At 41.0% G+C, this 21,865-nt stretch overlaps 1 protein-coding gene across 5 annotated transcripts in view; it reads left to right on the top strand.

Moving 5' to 3' along the window:
• Positions 1–21,865, top strand: part of SGIP1 (SH3GL interacting endocytic adaptor 1) — a 278,616-nt gene that overhangs the window by 201,180 nt on the left and 55,571 nt on the right. For 3 of the 5 annotated variants that reach the window (XM_051999486.1, XM_051999485.1, XM_051999482.1), the window contains 6 exons: positions 5,124–5,148; positions 6,057–6,108; positions 8,634–8,719; positions 12,912–13,004; positions 15,662–15,736; positions 18,760–19,215. In XM_051999486.1, coding sequence (XP_051855446.1) covers positions 5,124–5,148; positions 6,057–6,108; positions 8,634–8,719; positions 12,912–13,004; positions 15,662–15,736; positions 18,760–19,215 — 787 coding nt within the window. The remainder of the gene's footprint in view (positions 1–5,123; positions 5,149–6,056; positions 6,109–8,633; positions 8,720–12,911; positions 13,005–15,661; positions 15,737–18,759; positions 19,216–21,865) is intronic. The other 2 variants (XM_051999484.1, XM_051999483.1) reach the window with 1 other exon arrangement.

The raw sequence follows: 21,865 nt of genomic DNA, 5'->3' as shown, positions 1-21,865 counted from the left end.
ATAAGCCTTCTAATCTAATCCCCTGCTTGGGAACTCCGGCTATTAGGAGATTTGCCAGGGTATCAATTGTGTGTAAGATATGTGCGTGTTTGTGTTTTGGGTGTGGGGCTGAGTGAAGGGGGGGAGTGGGGGAAAGGCCTGATGACAATAAAGAAATGGTGTTTTCTTTTTCTGTTTGTTTGTTTGCCAGAATATCCATATAACCTTTGTATAGGAATATATGAACATGACTTGAAAAGTTTTTTTGAAGGGAAAGTGTACTCCCAAAGACATAGGATAGGAAGGAAGGGACTTCAAAGGTTATCTAGTCGAGTCTCTCATTTAACAGAAAGGGAAACTGAGGCACAGAAAAGTTAAATGATTCTTCCTGAAAGTCACAGGATGGAAAGCGGCAGGTGGGCTTTGAGTCCATATTCTCATGTCCTCTTTATCACTCCAGTGTTTATTATTGCATTCTGACAGTCAGATCTCATTAGTGTGTCTGAAGCACAACCAGCAGAAATCAGGAACCGGGAAGGCTTGATAGATTCTTCTCATCATGAACAGACAGAAATGTCTTTGTTTAGTTCCAAATGACTCCAATCAATCTGTTGATTACTCTGAGGATGCCGAGAGTTTCTCATGAAAACCATATTCAATCTATGTCAATCAGGCAGCGGATATGTCTTAGAAACAGGCGCTCCTCCTCCTGCATAGTTAGCAGCTTCCTATTTAAACCTCATCACTGTCCCAAGGCCAGAATCCTGTGTTCCCTTCACAGGGATTGGTGAGCCAGATTGGGGATTATCTCAGCCACCATTCCACGTGAATTTAAACAATTGAAAGCAGCCCTTTGAGGGGAGGGGGAAAGATCTCAATTCTAAATTAAGTGACAATCAAAATATCCAATGGCTTTGTCTCCTATGGAGACGGGGAGGGATACAGGCCCAATTGGCTGACTTTAAACCAGAATTTTTTAAAAAATTAATTTTATAGACTCTCATTTGTGTTTACATGCTTAGACACAAAGCCTTAGCTGGCTGTTGTTGAACCTTTCTATACTTCCCTATGCCCCTCTCCCAACTAACTATATCCAAGCATCACTCAACAGTTGATTTGCAAAAGAATCCATTGTTGATGGGGATTCAAAGATCTCAAGATGGAAAGGAGACTTCCCAGACCATCCAAACCAATCCTCTTGTTTTACAGACCAGAAAACCAAAGCCCAGGAAAGTTGTTATTTGCTCAGGGTCAACTGATATAAAGTGTCAGAGAGGAATTGGAACTTGGGCCATCTGACTCCGCCCTGTTTTTCTAAGATTTTTATTGGTTCTATTCAAATCAAATTACTTGCTCCATCCCAATTTGGCATTTATAGAGCCATTAGAAAAATGGAAAGTTAGAGTGGACATTATTGGACCCTCAGGGATTTACCCCAAAATGCTCGTTCTTTAGGTCCCTTGAACTTCTAATCAGTGAAGTGTTCTCCTCCATGAGTCCTGTGTTGCATACACATAAATATACACAGAATCCAAGAACTCCAGAAAAGAGACCTCAGAATGTATTTGGTCCAGTTGCAAGCCCAAAGAAAAAGCCAATCTACAAAATGCCCAAGGAAAACTCATGACCCAAACTTGCCTCCAACCTTCTGTGCCTGGGAACCCTCTGCTTGCCAAGCTGCTCAGGCATTTGGGGCCAGTTGAGATTAGAAATGTTTACTCATTTTGATCGAAAAATGTTTCACACATGTCCTTTTGGATTGAGAAGAACACATCTAATTCTTTTTTTTTTTACACGAGAATCCTTCAAATACTTGAAGATAGCTATCATGTGCCCCCTGAGCCCTTTCTTCTCCAGGCTAAATAGTCTCAGTTCCCTCATCCAATCGGCAATCAGAGCAGAGCGGAGTAGCAGGACCCTCACTGCCTCTCAGTGCTGGGCCCTCCCTCACTTGGCAGACTAGGACTTGTTGGCTCTGGGGAGAGCTATAGCTGACAGCTAACTTTGGTTGAGGAGGCAGTCACTAAAACCTCCAGATCTTTGTGCACATAAACTACTTTCTAGATTTTGGACAGAGATTCCCAGCACCCTGCACAATGGATGGCACATAGTAGGTGCTTAATCCAATAGAAGTATAACAGGATCCTTTTCCCCATTGCTGATGTTCAACAATAATTGCTTATTATATGAATGCTAAAAACTAGAGATGGGAAAAAATTCCAACAGGGATTTTGGATTTGGGACAGTTTCATGGATAATGTGATTTTTAAAAAGAAAGGTAGGGGCAGCTAGTTGGTGCAGTGGTTAGAGCACCAGCCTTGAAGCCAGGAGGACCTGAGTCTCAGGTGTCTCAGACACTTAAAACTTCCCAGCTGTGTGATCCTGGGCTAGTCGCTTAACCCCAACTGCCTCAGTAAAAAGAAAAGAAAAGAAAAATAGATTATTTAAAAGGAAAAAAAAGAAAAATTTGTGTAATGGATGAAAACTTCTTAAGCATGAAAAAGAGAAGGCTTCACGAGGTTATTAAATGCCTAAATATGCCAGGCTTGGGGGCACACAATACATGTCTTCAAGTATAAGGAAAGGAAAGCAATGATGTTAAGAACATCTCACCAATAAGAGCTGACCATGAGAGGAATGTCTGCTTTGGGAGATAGTAGTTTTCCTGACTGAAAGTCTTTGAATCCAGGTGGGATGGCTTGCTTGGGGGGTGGTATACAGGCAGAGAGGTTCTTTTCAAACAAACAATGAACAGGATATGACTTTTGAAGTTTTTTTTCAATTCTTGGAGGCTAGGATTTTATGGCGGGGGTCCGAACTTCGTTCATGTAGAAAGGTGTCCTGCTGGACTGCTGCATGTCCTTTGGAAGCTCATTAACATGTGCTACACCTCCTTAGGAATAGAAAATGAGAAAATAGTTCTTTCAGGCCATAGGTACAAGTAAAAAGCTCTGCTCCCTTGTCCACAGCCTTAGTTTCTCTCAGCCCACTACAATGCTGTGGTCTACACCAGCCATAAACTTTTCTGCATTTGGCTTGTCAGGACCCTAGAATGAGCAATAAAGGGCAGAAAAAGTCCAGAAGGCTGGTTTGAATGCATGGGTTGAATGCTCCCCTTTCTAGGAAGAAGTCTCACTTACAGGAACTGAAGGAAGATGTTTATTGGTTCTATTCAAATCAAATTACTTGTTCCATCCCAATTTGCAGCAAAACAGTACCCATTGTCTAAAGTGGATCTTAGAAAGCAGGAAGGGATGGGGACTTCTCACATGAGAAGTCTTTTCAGCGCATTGTTCTTATAGAATATCTTGTATCGGTGATGTGAGTAATTTTTCTAGGTGGTTGCACCAAAAAATACAGTAATAAGTTCCCAAGAGATCATGGAGACACAGCTCCTAATTACCAGAGGTAGACCCTCTGGCCAAGCTGTGAGAGAGGAAAATGTTTTGTGTTCTCTTCTGCCTGACATTCTTAGTGTATTCTTCCTTCTCTGGGGGTCCCATAGTCCAGCCCCCGGGATTCCACTACCATATTTCACTGTGCTTCATGACTATTTTTTATTATTCCAATATTATATTCCACTATCCTTCATCATTATTTATTATTCCAATATCATATTCCACTATCCTTTTGTTGTCACCAGTTCAAGTCAGTGCTACCCACACCACTCCCAAACATACCCACACACAACAACAACAAGAAGCTTACTTTCCATTTCTTCTCCGCCAATCAAAACATATCTTTCCAACATCCCATTTTTTATAACCTTGGACTTACCAGCTTCTTCTATTTAATAAATCCAAATTTAGGTATTAATAGTGAATACCAGCTTAGTGGTTCATTCTTTCTTCCAGAGGGACTCCTAGAGATGATGCTGCAGCAAAAACCACCATTTTCTTAATGCTGTTATTTCCCATGTTGTGGCGAACCAGGCAAGAGAGACAGAGAGTTTGGAGTTGAGGAGCCTTCCCAAAGAGCTCCCCCAATGGAATCTTAGACAGTTCTCTGCCCCTAGGTGACTAACTGAGAAGTACATTGAATTCACCAAGCCCTTGTTAAGCATGTACTAGCACTGTCCTAGGGACTGAAGACACAAAGACCAAAATGAAAAGATTTCTTGCCCTCGAGGCACTTACACTCTACTGGGAGGAAACAATCTGCCGATGAAATACATTCTTTTTTAAGTAAAGGAAAAAATAATAGCAAGTGAGAAAGAAAGCAAGAGTGGGGATGGTCTCATGGAGGATATACTAAAGGAAAGTAGGGATTTCAAGCCTGGGGCATCCACTGCCTGTGTGATGGATTGCTTGCTGGGAAACAGCCAGTGAGCCAGTTTGGACGAAATGATGAGAGAGAGATTAGGGGATCTGTACACTCACCATTTACACAGTAAGGTACCTTCAGGGCATGTATCTATTCTTCCTCCCTCTTTGCACCTGTACTTATATAGGCGGTCTTCCTAATTAATATGCCTGTTAGTATCTTAATGGAGATGCCCAGTCTGTGTGAGATTACTCCAAGCAGAATCCTTCATCTAGCCCAGAGTTTTTAAATATTTAAAGCATTGTAAGGAAGGGGAGAGGTTGTGTTGGTTCAATTTTCAATTTCTTAGAAATCAAAAAATTTTAACGGGAATGATTTAAAAAAAAAAAATAATTGCATACAGAGATCATTGATGGTTGATTAATGATCAAAGCAAGTCCAAGTACCAGTCCCACCCATATCATAGATTTATTTGGCTCAAAAATGTTTGACTTGCCTTTCTTTTCTTTTTTCTTGCTTTTCATCTTTTTTTGCTTCCTTCTTCCTTCCCTCTCTTATTTTTCCGTCCCTCCTCTGTTTTCTCCCTTGTTTCTTTTTTCTCCCTTTCTTCTTTCCTTCTCTCCCTTTCTTTCTTTCTCCTTTCTTTAAAAAAAAAGCTAACTCTCTTTTCTTTGGTTTAATGATAAATCAGATTTCTGTGTGTGAGAGAGCTCATGGTCCTGCTGTGTAATCCCCAATTTGAGCTCAGTTTCAAGTGAAACTCATTTTTCCTTCTTTGCCTTTGCTCCTTTGCCCAGCTTAATTGAAATGACAGAAATGTGCATATTATGCCAAATATTATATGTGGTCCTAATCCTTATAGTATCTGTTTCTAATTCTAGGGTGCAATTAAAAGGAACTTATCCAGTAAGTATGGCTCAGATTCCAGATATAGAGGACATCCTGTCCATCCTGAAAGAGGTGTGTGTGTGTGTGTGTGTGTGTGTGTGTGTGTGTGTGTGTGTGAGAGAGAGAGAGAGAGAGAGAGAGAGAGAGAGATATCTGGGCTCAGGCTCAATTTCTGAAGCCTACATAGAGCTCATTTCTCTTCCTTTACAGCAGAAAAAACTCACTGATGCCAGGAAGCTCCTGAGGGTTCTGTGCTGCACATGTCTAAATTCTCCTAACCAATGTGGCTTGGCAGTTTTGCCAGCGCAGATAATTTGGGCAGCCTGCTTCCCCACTGGCCCAGGCTCTGTGGACATTTAGTTTCTGAATTAGGTGAAACAGATCTCACAATGGGAAGAGAGATGGAAGTGAACAGAACTCCAAATCTCGTAGTCTGGTATTGCCAGGGCCAGTTCACCAGAGCAAAAGAATGGGTTGCAGTCAGTGGTAGAATTCCCCTAGAATGATGGGTATAGTCTAGAGCACACAAGATGAGGGAGCATATTCCCTAGTGTCCCGTTTTCTTGGCACCTCCGCAAAAGAAGGGAAGAGGCTGAAACTCTCTACCCTCCGGCTGAGTGGCTCCTTAAGGTAAACATTTGATGAGCAAACTCATCTGCTGAACTTCTCACAGAAGGAAGTCTTCTCTTTGTGGGCTGAACATGGCAATTTAGGGAGCCAAGAAAATCTGATTCAGTCCAGACAATGGAATATAGCATACATGAATGGGCCAGAGGTGCTTTCCAATCAGGAGCATTGCATGATAAGGGTCTGAATGTAGAGTGATTTTGTATGTATCCCATTGGAACTCAAACTTGTAGCTCATGTAGGAAGCCCCAGTGCAAGGAGATAGAATTGCTTTAAACCCCTATTGCCCTGTGCCGCAGGTGAAGAGGTAGCAAGACCCCGACGTTCAACACCCACACCAGAGCTTGTAAGGTGAGTATGAAGGGGACGCCTTAAGCTTTGTGCAGAATCAGAATCTAGATGGCCAATTCATTCTAATCTGGATTGTCCCCATAGCTATCTGTTACATCGCCGTCTGGCTACAGATAAGAGTCTATAAAATAATATAATTTCTCCTAAGTGCTATTCCAAAGAGACTTCTGGGAAGAAGTAGGGTCATTCTCAACTGGAATCCACAATTGCTTCCCTCCTGTTTTGTCTCATGGGATGTTTTCCTCAGTGGCTGAGTCACTGATTAGAAAAAAAACATTGATGTTGCCCACAGAATGATGAGTATTGAGTCCAGACCTTGATCTAAATCCCAGCTCTGCTTCTCAGAGGGAAGGAGGTGACTTGAACGATCCAACCCCAGATCTTTGAGCATTAGTTTCTTCATCTGTAAATAAAAGGGTTGGTCAATATGACTCCAGAGGTCCTCTCTGATCATCAGAGCCATAACTAGCAGCTTCAGAAACCATGAGCAGGAATCAAGAAACAAATCTAGGACCAATAACATGAATCCCACTTTGTCATTCATCATGAAAAGAAGGACAAGTAATCAAGACCAATTCAATTCAGTGGGAGATGGGAGGGGGTGGGAAGATTGATTACTGTGAGGATTACTGAAGTAGGCTATGCGTGAATCTGGCACCTTTTACATTTCTGCATCTGGGGAACTCTGGTTACTTTGCCCTAAGATTGGTCCAAGTGCTGTACTTTTTAATAGATGTGTGCTGGCTATCAGGGATGTGTATGTTATGAGAGGCAAGGGTTCCAGTCAGGAAAATTGCTAGATATTTGTGATTCCTGAGGAAGATCAGATCCCCTCAGTGTCTTCTCTGCTTAAGAAACTATCAGTATTATTTTTGGAAAAAGACAGATGCTTTAAAATAATGTGCTCGCTTATGCACAGTTGGACAAATTGGACAACAAAGGCAAATTTTGATCACTGGATGGTTTTATAGCTGGATGGGGCCTGAGAAATCACTCACCTAGTCCACTTCATCAAACGGTTCACATGCATTAATGAGCTTACTCTGTGCCAGGTACTAGGAACATTACAGAAGACAAAATAGAAAGAATGTTGGTTTCAGGAAAATTATATTTGAATTGGGAAATGTGTAAAAAATTAGGTAGGTCCAAATACACACACACACACACAGAGAGAGAGAGAGAGAGAGAGAGAGAGAGAGAGAAACGAGATAAGACTTCTTTACTTCATCCAGTACTCGATGCACTCTGGCACCCCCTAGCTGCCCCTATATTCCCAATATCAGTTTTCAGTTTAACCATCTTCAAGGAGTTTACATTCTGCTGCATCATTATGTTCCACGATATTATTTCATCTGGTTGTATAGAATTATGATGTCCTAAAATAATTAGGCTTTCCCCCATTTATTTCCCTGCCATTAACGCCGCGTGTGTCTCTTTGTCACTCTCAGATTTCTTATTCTGCAGCTAGAGTTGGGACTCCACACATCCTATTTGTTACCCAAACTTGGAGCTTTCGCTCCAAATCCATATATAATCCAAGAATGTACTAAACTTTCATTTAGAGACAACCTTAAGGATCTGTGTGAACCACCAAGATATGAGGGAAAGGAGATGATAACACAGGGAGATCTTTATCTTTGACTCTAGCCCACTTCTGCCTGAGGGATCAAATTAAATCCTGATGAGTTCCCAAATCCTTTTCCTGCTATTCAGCCCATGTAGCACTTAACTGGTTCCCGAGATCTCAACTAAGGCAGGACACTTGAGGTCTCTTGGTCTTGGACAAGAGCCTCTGAATCACAATGGTTAAGCAGTAAGAAGTCAACATGGCATGATAGATAATACGTTGGACGTTCCATCAGGAAGACTGGAATTTGAATCCTGTCTCAGACACTTACCAGTGGCTAGTATTTGTGTAGGGCTTTGTTTATTTATAAATGTGATTTATAAATCTCATTTTTATTTATTTATATTTATAAATAGTGACTTATAAATATTTGCCCATTTTGTCTGTGCAACAATCCTGGCTATTATTAGTCTCATTTTACAGATGAGGCCGGCAAAGTCACATCCTTTGGGCAAGTTGTTTGTTTATCTCTGGTGACATCAGTTGCCTTTTGTGAAGAGTGAGATGATTTGACTTACTGATTTCTAAGTTTCCTTCCAGTCCTATCTATGATCCACTTTATTGTACTAAACACTGGGGAAGCAAAGAAAGGCAAAAACACCATCTCAGCCATCAACAAGCTTACAACTGAGCATGAATGATGCTGTATGCACAAGGTAGATACAGAGTAAATGGAAGGAGGAAGAGGAAGAAGAGATTTTTAAAAACTAAGAGAATAAGGATAAGTACACTTATACACATATGTATACACACAGATGTATATGTGCCCACACAACTCCTATCTCAGCAGAAAATATATTTCAGAAGATCTGTAATAATTGAGTATTTGTCAATCCAATACCCAGGATGTTAACATTGTCCATCTGTTTTGCATTTGCCTTGAATGTGTGTGATCTAGCAAAAAACCTCCAGACGATCCCGTGGCCCTGGCCCCACTGTTTGGCCCTCCATTGGAATCGACCTTTGAAGAGCAGAGATCAGAAGGTAGGAAAACCCTTGCCCTCCCAGCTCTGGAGAGGAGCCCATTCCAGAATCACTAGAAGTCTGAGTGTCTTTATATCTCCAGCACCAAGGACAGAGCCTGGTGCAAAGTAGTTCTTAATAAATACTTATTGGCTGACTGAGTCGCATGCAGGGGAAACATTAATGAAAAAAAAAAAGACTAAAATTCCCCTCTCCCACTCCTACATTAAAGATCAAAGGTTACTACCAGAAGTACCCACTGTCCATCTTCCCCCATCCATAAATACAACAGGATCCTGAAAATAACATGATGAACTCATGAGGGTCAGTTGCCTAGAGAACAAAATGAAACATCATTTTAAGTGACATAATTGGGAATGTCCTGCATGACAGTGGCAAGAACTAATGCAGTTACTTTTCCCTTTACCATGTTCTCTGAGGTGTGGGTGCTCCCAAGTTCATTACATTGGACAAAACAGCATCAGTCAATAAAGATTTATTAAGTGACTACTATATACTAGGTCCCATGCTAAGCATTGAGAATACAAAGAGGCAAAAGGCAATAACTGCCCTCAAGGAGCTCACAATCTAATTGGGCAGGAAACACATGAGCAGCTAAATATGAATAAGTTTATACCAAGATGCTGAAATCCCACCTTCTGTAGGAAGCCCTTCCCATCCCCCCTTAATTCTAGTACCTTCCATCTCTCATTTTCAACTGATCCTGTCTGTGGTGTAGTGGAGAGGGCCTGGACCTGATATCAGGAAGATTTAGTTTTCAACCTCTCATCAGATACTTCCTAGTGTGTGTCCCTAGGTGGGTCATTTACTTCACTGTGAAATGAATGGCTCAGTTTCCTCATCTGTGAAATAAAGGAGTTACCCTCAATAATACCAAAGACCCTTCCAGGCCTGGATCTATCATCCAGAGTTAGCAGTAAAGGCTACTTATTGGTTGGCCCATGACTAGTGTCATTGACAGCAATTACCCATTCGTATTTGGCCAACTGAGAAGTGGAACTTTTCAGGAAGAAATGAGCATGAGTTTCAACCATTCTGCTGGGCTTGTCTAGAGATTCAGCATGGCAAGGTTAAATTTCATCTGGGCTTAAATAGCTTAACTTAGTCGTGACTGAGATAATATACACTCTGCTCTCAAGGGACCGACTCTGCTTCCCAACTCTATATCTCTGCCAACGCCCGGAGCCACTGGGAGGAGAGAGATAGGGAATATTCTTAGATCATTCCATTTGGCTCAGCTGAGCTGTGGGCTATCCATATGATGAAACCCACAGGACCATTAGAGACAGGAGGGAGATAAGTGTAGAACATATTAGGCCAGGAGGCTGGAGGTATTGCAATGCTTAGCTATGGAAATATGGATATAAATTTCACTGAATGTTCCTTTACAGGCTTCTATGTAAAAATGCTGTGGCTTTTTTGTACTATTGACGTAGGGAACAGCAGAACAAAAAGCTACATCTGACTTTTTATGGCCGGAATGGTTTCATTGAAAAAATGGATTTGACTTGCAATGTTTCCACATAATAAGTAGTTAAAATGGAATTGTGTTGTGTCTATATCTTTGTTAGATCAAGATCTCAAATTTCATATAAAAATGTAAAGTTTATTATTAATTAATAATATTGACAATAATGACAGCCTTATTATTTATAGTTAGCATTTATATAGTGCTTTAAGGTTGTAAAATGCTTCATAGATATTACTCCATGACATCCTTATAACAATCACGAGAGATCGATGATATTTTATTATGTCCATTTTATAGAAAATAAAAATGAAATTGCAAAAGGTTATTGACTTGCCAAGGTCACACAGCTAGTACGTGTCTGAGACAGAATTCAAATTTATGTATTCCTGACTCTAAACATTACACTCTGTCCACCATGCCACATCGCTGCCTACTTGAAAACAAGAGGATAAAAACAAATGATTTCTAAGGTCTCTTCTAGTTCTAGATCTAATAAGTTAGATATGATAGACCTCTCAAGAAAATTAAATGGGTATAGAAAGGAATATGCTTTTTGCTCAGTGATATATGGCACCAACACAAAAATGTATTAGGACATAAAAGCTTCCTAATCAAATTCAGAAAGGCAAATATGTTAAATACATCCTTTTCAAATATCAATTCAATAAAATTAAAATTAAAAAAATTATAATAAAGGTTCCTGAAAACAGATTAAAAATTAATAAGAAGCTATTGCAGATCTTTTGATTCTATGAGTGCCAGACTCAGTCAGGAAGAACCAAATCCAAATCCTGCTTTATATGTTTGTTAGCCTAGTGAGCTATAGATGGACAAGCATTTTTATTTCCCAACCTCTTCAGCTATAAAATGACATCCATAGCACCCTCCTTAGTGGCTTATTGTGAGATATATGTAAAGTGCTTTATAAATTGTAAGAACAAATATTAAGCACTGACTGTGTACTAGATTCTATCCCTGAGGAGATTAAGATAATGGATGATGGTGCTTGCTTCCTAGGGTCTCATATTCCATGATCCTGCACAGACTAGGAAGAAAATCTGACCAGCTCTCCCTAGTCACTATCACTCATAAAAATTTTGCCTCCAGGTTCAACCTTGGCATTCTGCATGCCCCAACTTTGACCTCACTGCCTTTATTTATGACCTGGCCAAAAGAACAGAAAACAGTAATAAAGAAATCATCATTCTAATTTCTTTGAATTTAACCAAGTGGGAAGAGAAATAAGAAGCTGACTCCATTAACTATCTTTCTGGCCTGGTATCACCCTTATCTGGCTTATCTCAGGCAGATCAGCCTGAGATATGGGGTTCTGTCTAACCAGTGATTGCCTTTGGGCCTGTTTCTTCTTGGGCCCTTCAACATGGGCTTATTTACCCTGGGACATTTACTAAGTATTTTCAGCTTCAAGTTTGGGGTTTAAAAAATCTTGATACAATGAACAAAGGGTTCTTCAAAACCCTTTAAATACACAGAACCAAACACTGTTATATTATTACATGTTGTAGTCAGTGATGTTTACAAAGAGTTTAAACTTTATAAAGATTCACCTTTCAATGTTTTCTCATCTAATCCTTAAAATCATCGTGTGAGTTAGGCAGCACAGCTATTAGTATTCCCATTGTGCAGATGAGTAAACTGAAGTTCACAAAAGTTAAAATGACTTGCCCAAGATCACAACAGCTAGCACTGCAGGTACCAGAAGGAAAAGTTGAACCCAAATCTTGATGACTTTCAAGTCCAACAATCTAACTACAACTTCACTCCCCATCACCCACTGCCATTTCACAGACATGAAGAAAAAGGGTTATTAGGCTATTTGCCTTTTTAGCCAGTGCCAGAAACTTCATCATGGACAAATGGTGAGTCCCATCAGGAATATGCCCTGAGATGATTGTTCAGAAGGAAAAGATTGTTTAAGTTCTTTAAAACAGCTTAAGTGTTATAGAAATGCTGGATGTCACCATCATTAGTGTTATTGTTATTGGGAAGCTGATGGTGTTTAGAATCAGGAAGACTCAAATCCAGCCTCAGATACTTCCTAGCTATGTGACCCATCACCCTGTCTGCCTCAGTTTCCTTATCTGTCATGAAGAGATGGAGAAGGAAATGCAAACCCCTCCAGTGTCTTTGCCAACAAAACCCCAAATGGAGTCATGAAGAGATGGACATAGTTGAACAATAACAACAAATATTGTTGTTGCTGGTGGTACTGCTGCTATTACTATTACAACTACTAGTTGTCGTAATAGTCATAGTAATAGTAGTAGTGGTAGTTATAATAGTTATAGTAGTAGTAGTGGTAGTAGTAGTAATAGTTATAGTAATAGTAATAGTAGTAGTAGTAGTTATAGTAATTGTAGTAGTAGTAGTAATGATAGTAGTGATAGTAGTAGTAACAGCAGCAGTAACAGTAGTAGTGGTATAGTAGTAGTGATGGTAGAGGTAGTAGTAGTAGTAAGTAGTAGTAGTAGTAACTGAAGGCATACATAAAGAGAAGCAATATAATATAAGGGACAGAGCATAGGACCTAGAATTAGGGTTGCATTGCCTATACAGTCTATCTAATAAAATATAAGAATTAACTTTTTCAAGTTAATTTGTCTTGGGGGGAAATTAATTGAAAAAGAAAATTTGGGAATTTGGATGTTGGGGTTTTATGTCTAGAACCTCCCTGCATAACTTGTCATTTTTTGTCCCCAGTTCCTTTAGATCAGCCTGAGATATGGGGCTCTGTCCAACCAGTGAATCCAAGCCTCGAGTCGCCAAAGTTAACACGACCTTTTCCCACTGGAAGTAAGTTAAGTTTGTCTGGAAAAATGTGACTCATTTAATATTGTCTGCCCAGAGAAACTGGCCAGCTGTCAGAGCTTCTGAGCTACTTCCTGATGCTGCCTGAATGTTGTCTGTGTGCCATTTGAGGCGGGTTTTAGCTTCATGGGGCCTGGAGAGTAGAAAAGGATTTCCTCGCCTCTGGTCAGCCCTTGGGCAGGTAAGGGGGAGAACTCTTGGGAAATGTGTCCGCTGACTTCAGGACATCTCCAGGTCTGCCCCAGGACAGTGATGCTTCACTATAAGGTCTATGGAGGACTGGGATAGAAAGAGACCTCAGTTTTCCTCAGGTGAGGAAGTCCCTTCTTCTGCTGCAGGTCTGCCCTTTCCGCACAGTTCACACTCATAGTGAATCTAGAGCAAAGTGTCTTAAACTATTGGTCACAACCCCATAGGGTGAGCGTAACTGAATGTGGGGATCACCAAAAAATTGGCAACAGTAAAAAGGATCAAATATCCCCCCCCAAGATTTAATTCTATATGAAAAATAAACAAGCCCATCTATCTCATTGGTATCCACATTTCCTTTCATCTTTAATAAATGGTAAAATTAAACACATGCCAAAGAATTATTTTAAAATAAATTTCCTTATGAATTATTATCAGTAAATATTTGATTTGTATACCTATTTTATATATACCTGGGGCCAAATAAAAGTTTCTCAAAAAGGGCTTTGTGAAGAGAAAAAGTCTAAGAAGCCCTGACCTAGAACACTCAGACTAAATGAGGCAAAGGATCCGACAGTGACAGATTCATATTCGAACCCAGAGCCTTCTGACCTCACCTGCTATGCCCCAGAGAGCACAGACAATAAGCTGACTCTGTCCCGACCCAGTGACTAAAGCTTCAGCTGCTGGACAAGGCCCACAAGGAAAATCACAGCATTTTAGGCTCAGAGGCTTAACCTGTACCAGAACAAGAATCCTGTCTCCGGGGCGCCCAAATCTCGCTAGAAGATGCCTTCTGGGAGGTCAGGCTGTGGCTTCTCACAGAACCCATTCCAATTACAGGCCACAAGCACCAACGAGGGACCGAACCTTTGTCAGTCCGCTTTCCATGCTGAGCATTGGAGCTTGAAAGCCAAAAAACGAGCGGCTGCTTTCATGAATCTGGGGATGGTTCTTCTTTGATCTCTGTGACCATGTGGCACGCAGAGTCCAGAACTTTGCCATCATACTGGCAGTATCACAATCTGCCTGCTGCTCCTTCAGAATTGAGACTGGGAAGGAAGGGGGAAAGGAGGTACTGAGGGGAGGGGAGAATCCTCAGGAGAAGCAGCAGCTCTTCACCAGCTGACTGGAAACTGGTCCCCATCTCCTATCTCTTTGCTTTTACCCAAGCTGTGCTCCATGCCTGAAATCCCTCCTTCTCATTTCTACCCCCTGGCTCCCTTCAGAACCTAGTCCAATGTCCAATTTCTAAAAGAGGTCTTTTCTGATCCAGCTTCCCTGCACACACATACATATACACCCTAAGCTATCTGCTTTCTTTCTTTTTTTAAACTATCATTTATTATTATTTATTATTATTACTATTATTTGCTTATTTGCATGTTGGTCTAACTCCCTAATTCCCTTTGAGACTATACGTGCCCTCTCCTGCAAGGGGCCTTGTGTAGTAGCCCCCACCAGAAAGTACTTTGAATTGATTTTGTACATAGCCTGTATCCACTGACCTGTGCACGTGGTCCTTTTCTTCCCGGTAGCATGCAAGCTCCCTAAGGACAAGAACTATTTGGTTTTTGTCCTTAGACCTTCATCTCCAGGTTTGGCACGATGTTTGTTGAGTCTCATTAAACTGAAGAGAAAGGGTTCCATCAGGACGGTAGAAAGCTAGCCTTGACTGACAGAGGGAGCTCCATGACCCTCAGCTACTCCGGCCATGCTCATGGCCACCCCAATATTCCACCGATGCTCCAAACCAAGTCTATAAATTAAAATCTGTATCCAGAAGCCTCCTCCGGGCTGAAGATTCCTTGCCTATGAGATGATGATGGTCTTTAAGGTCAGCTTCAGCTCCAAGTCTTATCAGCACTTGCACATAGTAGGTGCTTCGTAAACGTTTATGGATCATCATCCACAAGCTGAAATTAGGTTTGTCCCTGGGAGAAAGGGAAGACCAAAACCACTGGGAGTCAAGGGAGCCATTCCATCTGCTCTTCTCCTTTGTCTGAGCCAGCCTGAAATGATGTAGGACGAGGGAAAACAGAGGTCAGGAGTCCAAATGGGAGTGTAAATTGAGTCAGTCAGCATTTATTAGGCACTTGCTATGTCCCAGCATTGTACTTTAGCACAGGTGTACATTGCAAACAACTAAAACAGCGTCAGAGCCCATCTAGAGGATCTTCGAATAGTTCCCAGATTGGTTGGAGTTGGTCAGTGACAAACCTGACCTCATGTGGGCAGCAGTGATCTGAGAGGGAATGTTCAAGGTCAACATTCTACCCTTTACCATGGGAAATGATTCTATTTGAAACATTTATATTCAGGAACATCAGCTGCTTCTCTCTCTCTTCAAGGGCAAAAACAAGCTAGACCTAAAACCCATTTTTTGAGACATAAAGTATTCTGATTTTCTGATGTACATGTTGCTCACTAATGGTGAACTTCTTTCTTTGCAGCACCTCCACCTTTGCCTCCTAAAAATGTACCAGCTACCCCACCCCGCACCGGCTCTCCTTTAACAGTGGGACCAGGTAAATTGAAAAGAGATACTTCTTCTCATTTAGAAATAGAGAGTAATGCAGAACACTGACTTCTTTTAAAAAGAAAAATAAGCATATGTTTTCTGGATGTATCAGAATGAATGGGGTGACAAGAACGAATGTGTATATATTGTGTATTTTGTCAACGTGAAATTGTACTTTTAATGTTTGGCTTTCCCTCAATATAGGAAATTATATACGGTTAAAAAATTAATGTTCTCCCTTTTCTTTCTGTTTTTGTTGTTATTGAAAGAGGGAAAGGATGCTTTCTCTGGTAATACTTGAGAAAAATCTTAGTTCAAAAAGAGGGAGGAGGGAGCATGTTTTAATTGGATGCCCAGCTTCCTTTGTTTTCATGTCGGTATTTTAAATTTTCATGAGGTCTCCTAAGACCCAGACTTTGTTTTGTTTTTCAAAAGCCAGTAAGATTGGTAGCAGACTTAAACCTGTCATATGCAGACGGAGGAGGGGTGTGCTTTGGGAATGGAGGAGCTCTCAAGAACCGTGCATAGTAAAAGACTTTCTCCCAGTAGTTTTTGAAATAATTAGTATCCCAAGGCCAGCAGATCAGAGGCCTTGAATCACGGCCAACAGCAGGGGAAGCCGGGAGGCCTTGTAACTCCCGTGGCCGACACAGATCTATATACCTCATCTACTTTAATCAATGCCGTGTCTTCATGAAACGTCTCCTGGGCTTTGGCTGATCAAACTCCCAGTTTGCAGCTGTTCTTGGGTTATTTGGAGTCCCCCATCAACCACCTCATTCCAATGCCGTTTCATTTGGGGCATTTTGTGCAGCCCATAAACTCAACCAACTGAAGAGCAGACCATTTATCAGTAAGAGCAGTGAAGCCAATCTGTGATGGGCTCTCTAACTGACCATCTATTAACTTTTGTTTCTTAGAGAGAAACCCAATCCTTTTGTCTTCTCTTTTTCCCTCCCTCCCCATTTCCTAAAATTTATAGAGTAGCTCAATATGTATCCCGGAGACAGAATTATAAATGTCAAGGATCATTGTCTATTTATCTAAAGCATGAGAAGCTTTGAATCCCACTTTTATTTTTCAAACTATTTAGAACTAGAGCATAGCAGGTTTAGCTTCCTAGTTTTACAGATAAAAAGACCGAGAGGTCCAGAGGATTAAGGGTCATACATTGGACAGGTAGCAGAGGATTCTAAATCTTCTGTCCCCACATCTAGTGTTCTATCTCCTAGAGGTGTAGAATACATAAAAATCTACCTCCCTTTTGCCAATGTCCATTCTCCAAAGACTCATCCACAAACCTTGGACAGGTCACTCACAATATCAAATGGACCTTCCTTGCTTTTATCATTTGAAAATGAGACCAAACTTCCAAGAAAATTGTTGGTATAGACTTCTCAAAGAAGGAGGTGTTGGAGTTTTAATTTGTTACTGTGTTAAACTTGGAGAATTAGATAAAGAAATAAATTAAGTAGATGAATGTATAAAGAAATAAATAATATTATATTATAATAATAAGTAATAAAATAATAAATAATAATAAGTATAAAGAAATAGAGCCAGAGGGATGGATGGGAGCAAAAATTCCAAATGAAAATGTATTTTCTACCATTGGCTTTCCATGGCTCCATTAATTAACTGTCATCCTTTCCCCAGACTAGAATTGCAGAAGAAATAAATAGTTAAAGATTCCTGAGTTTGTGCTTCTTCAATAAGTTTGGGATTTCCCATCTGAGACACAGAACTGGACTAATATCCCTAAGCTTAACAAATATATGTTTTCAATATCATCAGCACCATTCCCAGTCATTGATATAAATGTGTAACTATTCCTTTACGTGAACTCGGGACTTGCTGTATCTGGTCCAGGGATCATGGTTGAGTAGGCTGTAGATCTTTAAATAACTGAGTGGAAGAGACTCTTCGCATAAGATGAGATGCCATGTGCCCTACTTTTCAATGGGAGGTACTGGACTCAATTTGCAAACTGCCACCGAAGGCTTAGGGATTGATATCCTAAAACCTTAGCCTTGGAGGTGTAAGGGACCTCGAAGGTCTGCTAATCAACCCCTACAGTTGAGAGATAAAGAAGTAGAAGCCCAGGGAGAGGATAAGTGGGCAGCTGCCTAAGGTCACAGGGGCAGTAAAAATGAGAAATGTTTAAAAATCTAAAATGGATAAAATTTCTATAGCACGTTAAATTTTCTGAATATTATACAGCTAGATGGTTTCATCGGAGCTCCCACAATAACCCTTTAAGGTGGGTGCTAATATTATCTCCATTATTATCCCCATTTTATAGATGAGAAAACTGAGGCAGAAGTTAAATGGTCTTCCAAGGTCAGATAGCTTATAAATATCAGATAAACCAATGAGCATTTTACTGATGGTACATACTCTCCTTGCAACACACACTTTTCTACTGGTTCTTTGGTTCAAGTCACCTCCCCCACCATGTGTTCCCGTTCAGTCTACACATTCCTATCCAGGGGCTTTAGATGACATCACCAGATCTAATGCCTTCCCAAAGTAATGAAACTGGTCATTGTCCAGTGAAGTATAGCCATGCTTCCTGTTCTAAAGAAGGAACGGTATGGATGGCCCATCATGAAAAAGGACCTTTCCTCTGCCTTATTGCAAATCTCACAGGGAAATAGGGGACCCAGGGAGACGAGGCAAGAGCCTCCCCCTCCCCAGTCTGACCCCCTTCATCTTAAATACACATACAGACACGTAGAAGGATTCCCATTTATATCACTGAAATGAGACAGTGAGCTGTAAGGAGCTGCTCTCTAAGTCAGGGAGACCCAGGTTCAGTGATACCCCTCAGCTATGTGATCCTGGATAGATCATTTAACTTCCCAAGTTTCTGCTTTTAATACCGGTGAAATCCCAAGTCTGGTCCCTACCCCCTTAAAAAGGTTGTGCTTCAAAAAAGGTGAGCCCAGCGTGTAGGGCGCAGGCAACCCCTCATAGGAGATAGCGGTGAAGCTCATTGTTAAAGTTTTAAACCAACTCCTTTGACCACAGGAAGTGAGCAGACTGCCCCCGAGGTCAAAGGTGACAAACTACCATCCATCAGTGATTTGGACAGCATTTTTGGCCCCGTTTTGTCCCCCAAGTCTGTGGTCGTTAACACGGAAGAAAAGTGGGTCAATTTTTCTGATGCATCCCCGGAACGGGTCACTCCAGAGTTGACTTCAAGGGAAAAGGTGGGGTCCCCACCCCTGGGGTCAGAAAACCCCAGTGACTCCCCAGCTGTTGAGCCTCCACGCAGCATTCCGTCGCCACTTGATTTAGAAGAGGTTCAGAAGAAGTTTTCTGAGCAGACCCTCGGGAAAGATGAGAATTTAGAAACAGTCGCCTCTCCTAAAGATTTTGGGTTGGGCCAGAGAGCGACACCGCCTCCCCCTCCGCCACCCACCTACCGGACCGTGGTCTCGTCTCCCGGACCCAGCTCAGGCAGTGGGACGGGAACCGCCAGCGGTACGTTTGTCTGACTGTGTGCGTGTGCGCCCGTGTGCTGGTGGCTGCTGTGGCTTCCACGTCAGCAAGACCCCCAAATCCCCCATGAAATACATTTGGAGCATCCGGCTTTTTTTTTTCATTTTGAGGGGGGGAGTGTACTGTGCCCTAGGGATGTAATCATTTCAAGTACCCTCTATCATGGTCCAAGACAAATTTATAAATACGTCCTTCCTTCAACCCCGTATCAGAGATCTGCAGTTACAGAGTATCTGCCTTTTCTCAGAAGTCACCAACTGTATCCTAAGAAACCTCAAGGAAAGCTACAATTATCAGTGGGAGCAACATCTCACTGACAAATCCATGATTTCCTTGATAAATAAACCCCATAGGAGTCTAACCCTTTCTTACAACTGCCATTACTATTGTGGGTCTCCATAATCATGCTAGTCCCCATTTTTGTATACTTTATGACTACAAAGACAATTGCATACATTCTCTTGCTTGGTCTTCACAAACACTCTGTTAAGTAATCATTTTCCATATTTTACCCCATTTGTTAGAGTTGAAAACTGAGATTGAGTAGTCAAGTCATACAACTAGTCAGTGGTAGACTTGGGACTCAATCCCTTGGGTCTTTTAATTCTCATTCCTCTTGCATTTTCCTGAATCAAGAAGAAAAAAAAAATAAAAGAGAATTGCAGGGAATGGGGATAGGACAAATGACTTATTAAACACCTTACTTTTCAAGCGATCTCCTTCCAAAAGAATAAAAAAAAAATTCTTTGAATATGTAAAAAGCAGTGATAACAACTAAATATATTACATAGGGGAGGGAAGCTCAGCAAAATCTTTGAGGCTCACGTGCAAAATTGAGGATCGGATTTGATCTGGGTTAAATTGTGGTTGTTGAGTTTGAAGAAAATTTTTTGTGTTTCTCAAACAGAAAAAAAGAGAGAGAGAGAGAATAATTTCTTGTGCTTGTTCTGGATAGAGCAGATTTCTTTTGTAATGCATATTGTCCACCTCCCCCATTCCACTGCTGCTTGAGCTTGGCTAGCTGGCCTCCATGGTCCGTTTTGTGGCGTGTGCGCGCATGAATGTTCCGTGTTGCTTGGTTCTGTGGAGGAGCGCTCCCTCACAGAAGATGACATGATTGGTCATCTTTTTCAGTGTGTTCTAAAAGGCTCATCATGTGTCTTAAGTTTTAGTCCCTGGAGGCTGGGGGGGCGGGAGCTGGGAATGGGCAGTTTGGCCCATCCACTCAAATTTTAACATTTTAATGACTGTTTCAGCTTCTTTTCATAAGTATCTTTTAGTGTCCTTTCTGCTTGCAAACTCCTCTTTATTGTAGAAGACAAAAAAGAAACCAAAAGGGTAAAAATTCAGAGAAGGAAATCTAGGGTTGACATAAGGAATATATAAGATAAATGAGCCAGAGAAGGAGTTTCATTGAGAGGTCATGGGTGGTACCTAATTGGAGTTCTTCAAGTAGAGATCAGATGACCACTTATGGGGAGTATGGGGAAAGGAGGGTCTTAAAGATTTAATCAGGAGTTGGAGAAGCCAGACTCTGAGATCCCTCCCCATCTCTGAGATTCTGGGATTGGGAAATTGGGAAGCAGAGGTATCCATGATGATGGGGAAAGGAGCTGGAATTCCATTTTCTCATCAATATGCACTCCAAAATAGGACTGTTTTGTTTATTAAAGTGAATAGGATCCTGGTGAGCACACTATGGGGTATCTCTATACCACAATAATAATTTTAGTTCTTTCAAGATTGTGATTGCATTTTATCAGTCTTAGGGCCATTTGAAATAGCAAAATTTTTGAGTTTTCTTAATAATAATAACTACCATTCACATAGACCTTTAGAATAGGCTTACTTATATTTTTATTCACTTATAACTGCTTTCTTTATAGTATCTCAGTGGATCTTCGTGACCCTGTGAAGTAAAGCCTATCATTATTATTTTCATTTTACAAATAACAAAACTGAGGAGAGAAAAGAGTAAATCATTTGCCTCACACAGCTTGTATCTGAGGCAGAATTCAAACTCAAGTCTCGGTGACTGCAAACATAAAACTCTATCCATTACACACCACATAGCTTCCCTCTCGTTTAAATATCTACATAACAATTTTGAGGGGTCCATTGTGACGTGAAGCCCATTTTAAAGCTCAGAGCAAATCGCTGAGTCTATAAATGGGAAAGCCTGGTTTTGCTCCGTGAATTCCTGGAGCATTGTTCAAGGTCATGCTCCTAGTCCCCTAGAGGCACTCTTCAGATCCTCCTGCTGTGAGCCCACCAAGGTGTAAAGAACCATGTTAACCTTCTGGTGTTGGCTGGGATTGGGCTTTAGCCATCCTTCCGTGGAAGGGTTTGGAAGTCCAGCCTTCTCTTTATTTTTTATCTGAAAAACTATTACCATTAAAAAATATTGATTCTTAATCATTGAGCTGTATGAAAAAGCCCTACTCTGGTGCTATTAGGGAACAGCATTGCTAAGTGGGATATTGAGCGGATCCCATGAAGTTCATGAATAAATAAAACTTTGCTCCATTATCCCCTTAATTAAGTCCCAGTTTATTTGCTCCTTAATCTTTTATTGATGCAACATACATTGAGCTGACAGAAATGTAAATTTTCAACTAAAGCAATAGGATAC

This window comes from Antechinus flavipes, chromosome 4 (genome assembly GCF_016432865.1).
Source record: "Antechinus flavipes isolate AdamAnt ecotype Samford, QLD, Australia chromosome 4, AdamAnt_v2, whole genome shotgun sequence".
NCBI lineage: Eukaryota > Metazoa > Chordata > Mammalia > Dasyuromorphia > Dasyuridae > Antechinus > Antechinus flavipes.
This window is presented reverse-complemented; position numbering and strand designations above follow the sequence as displayed.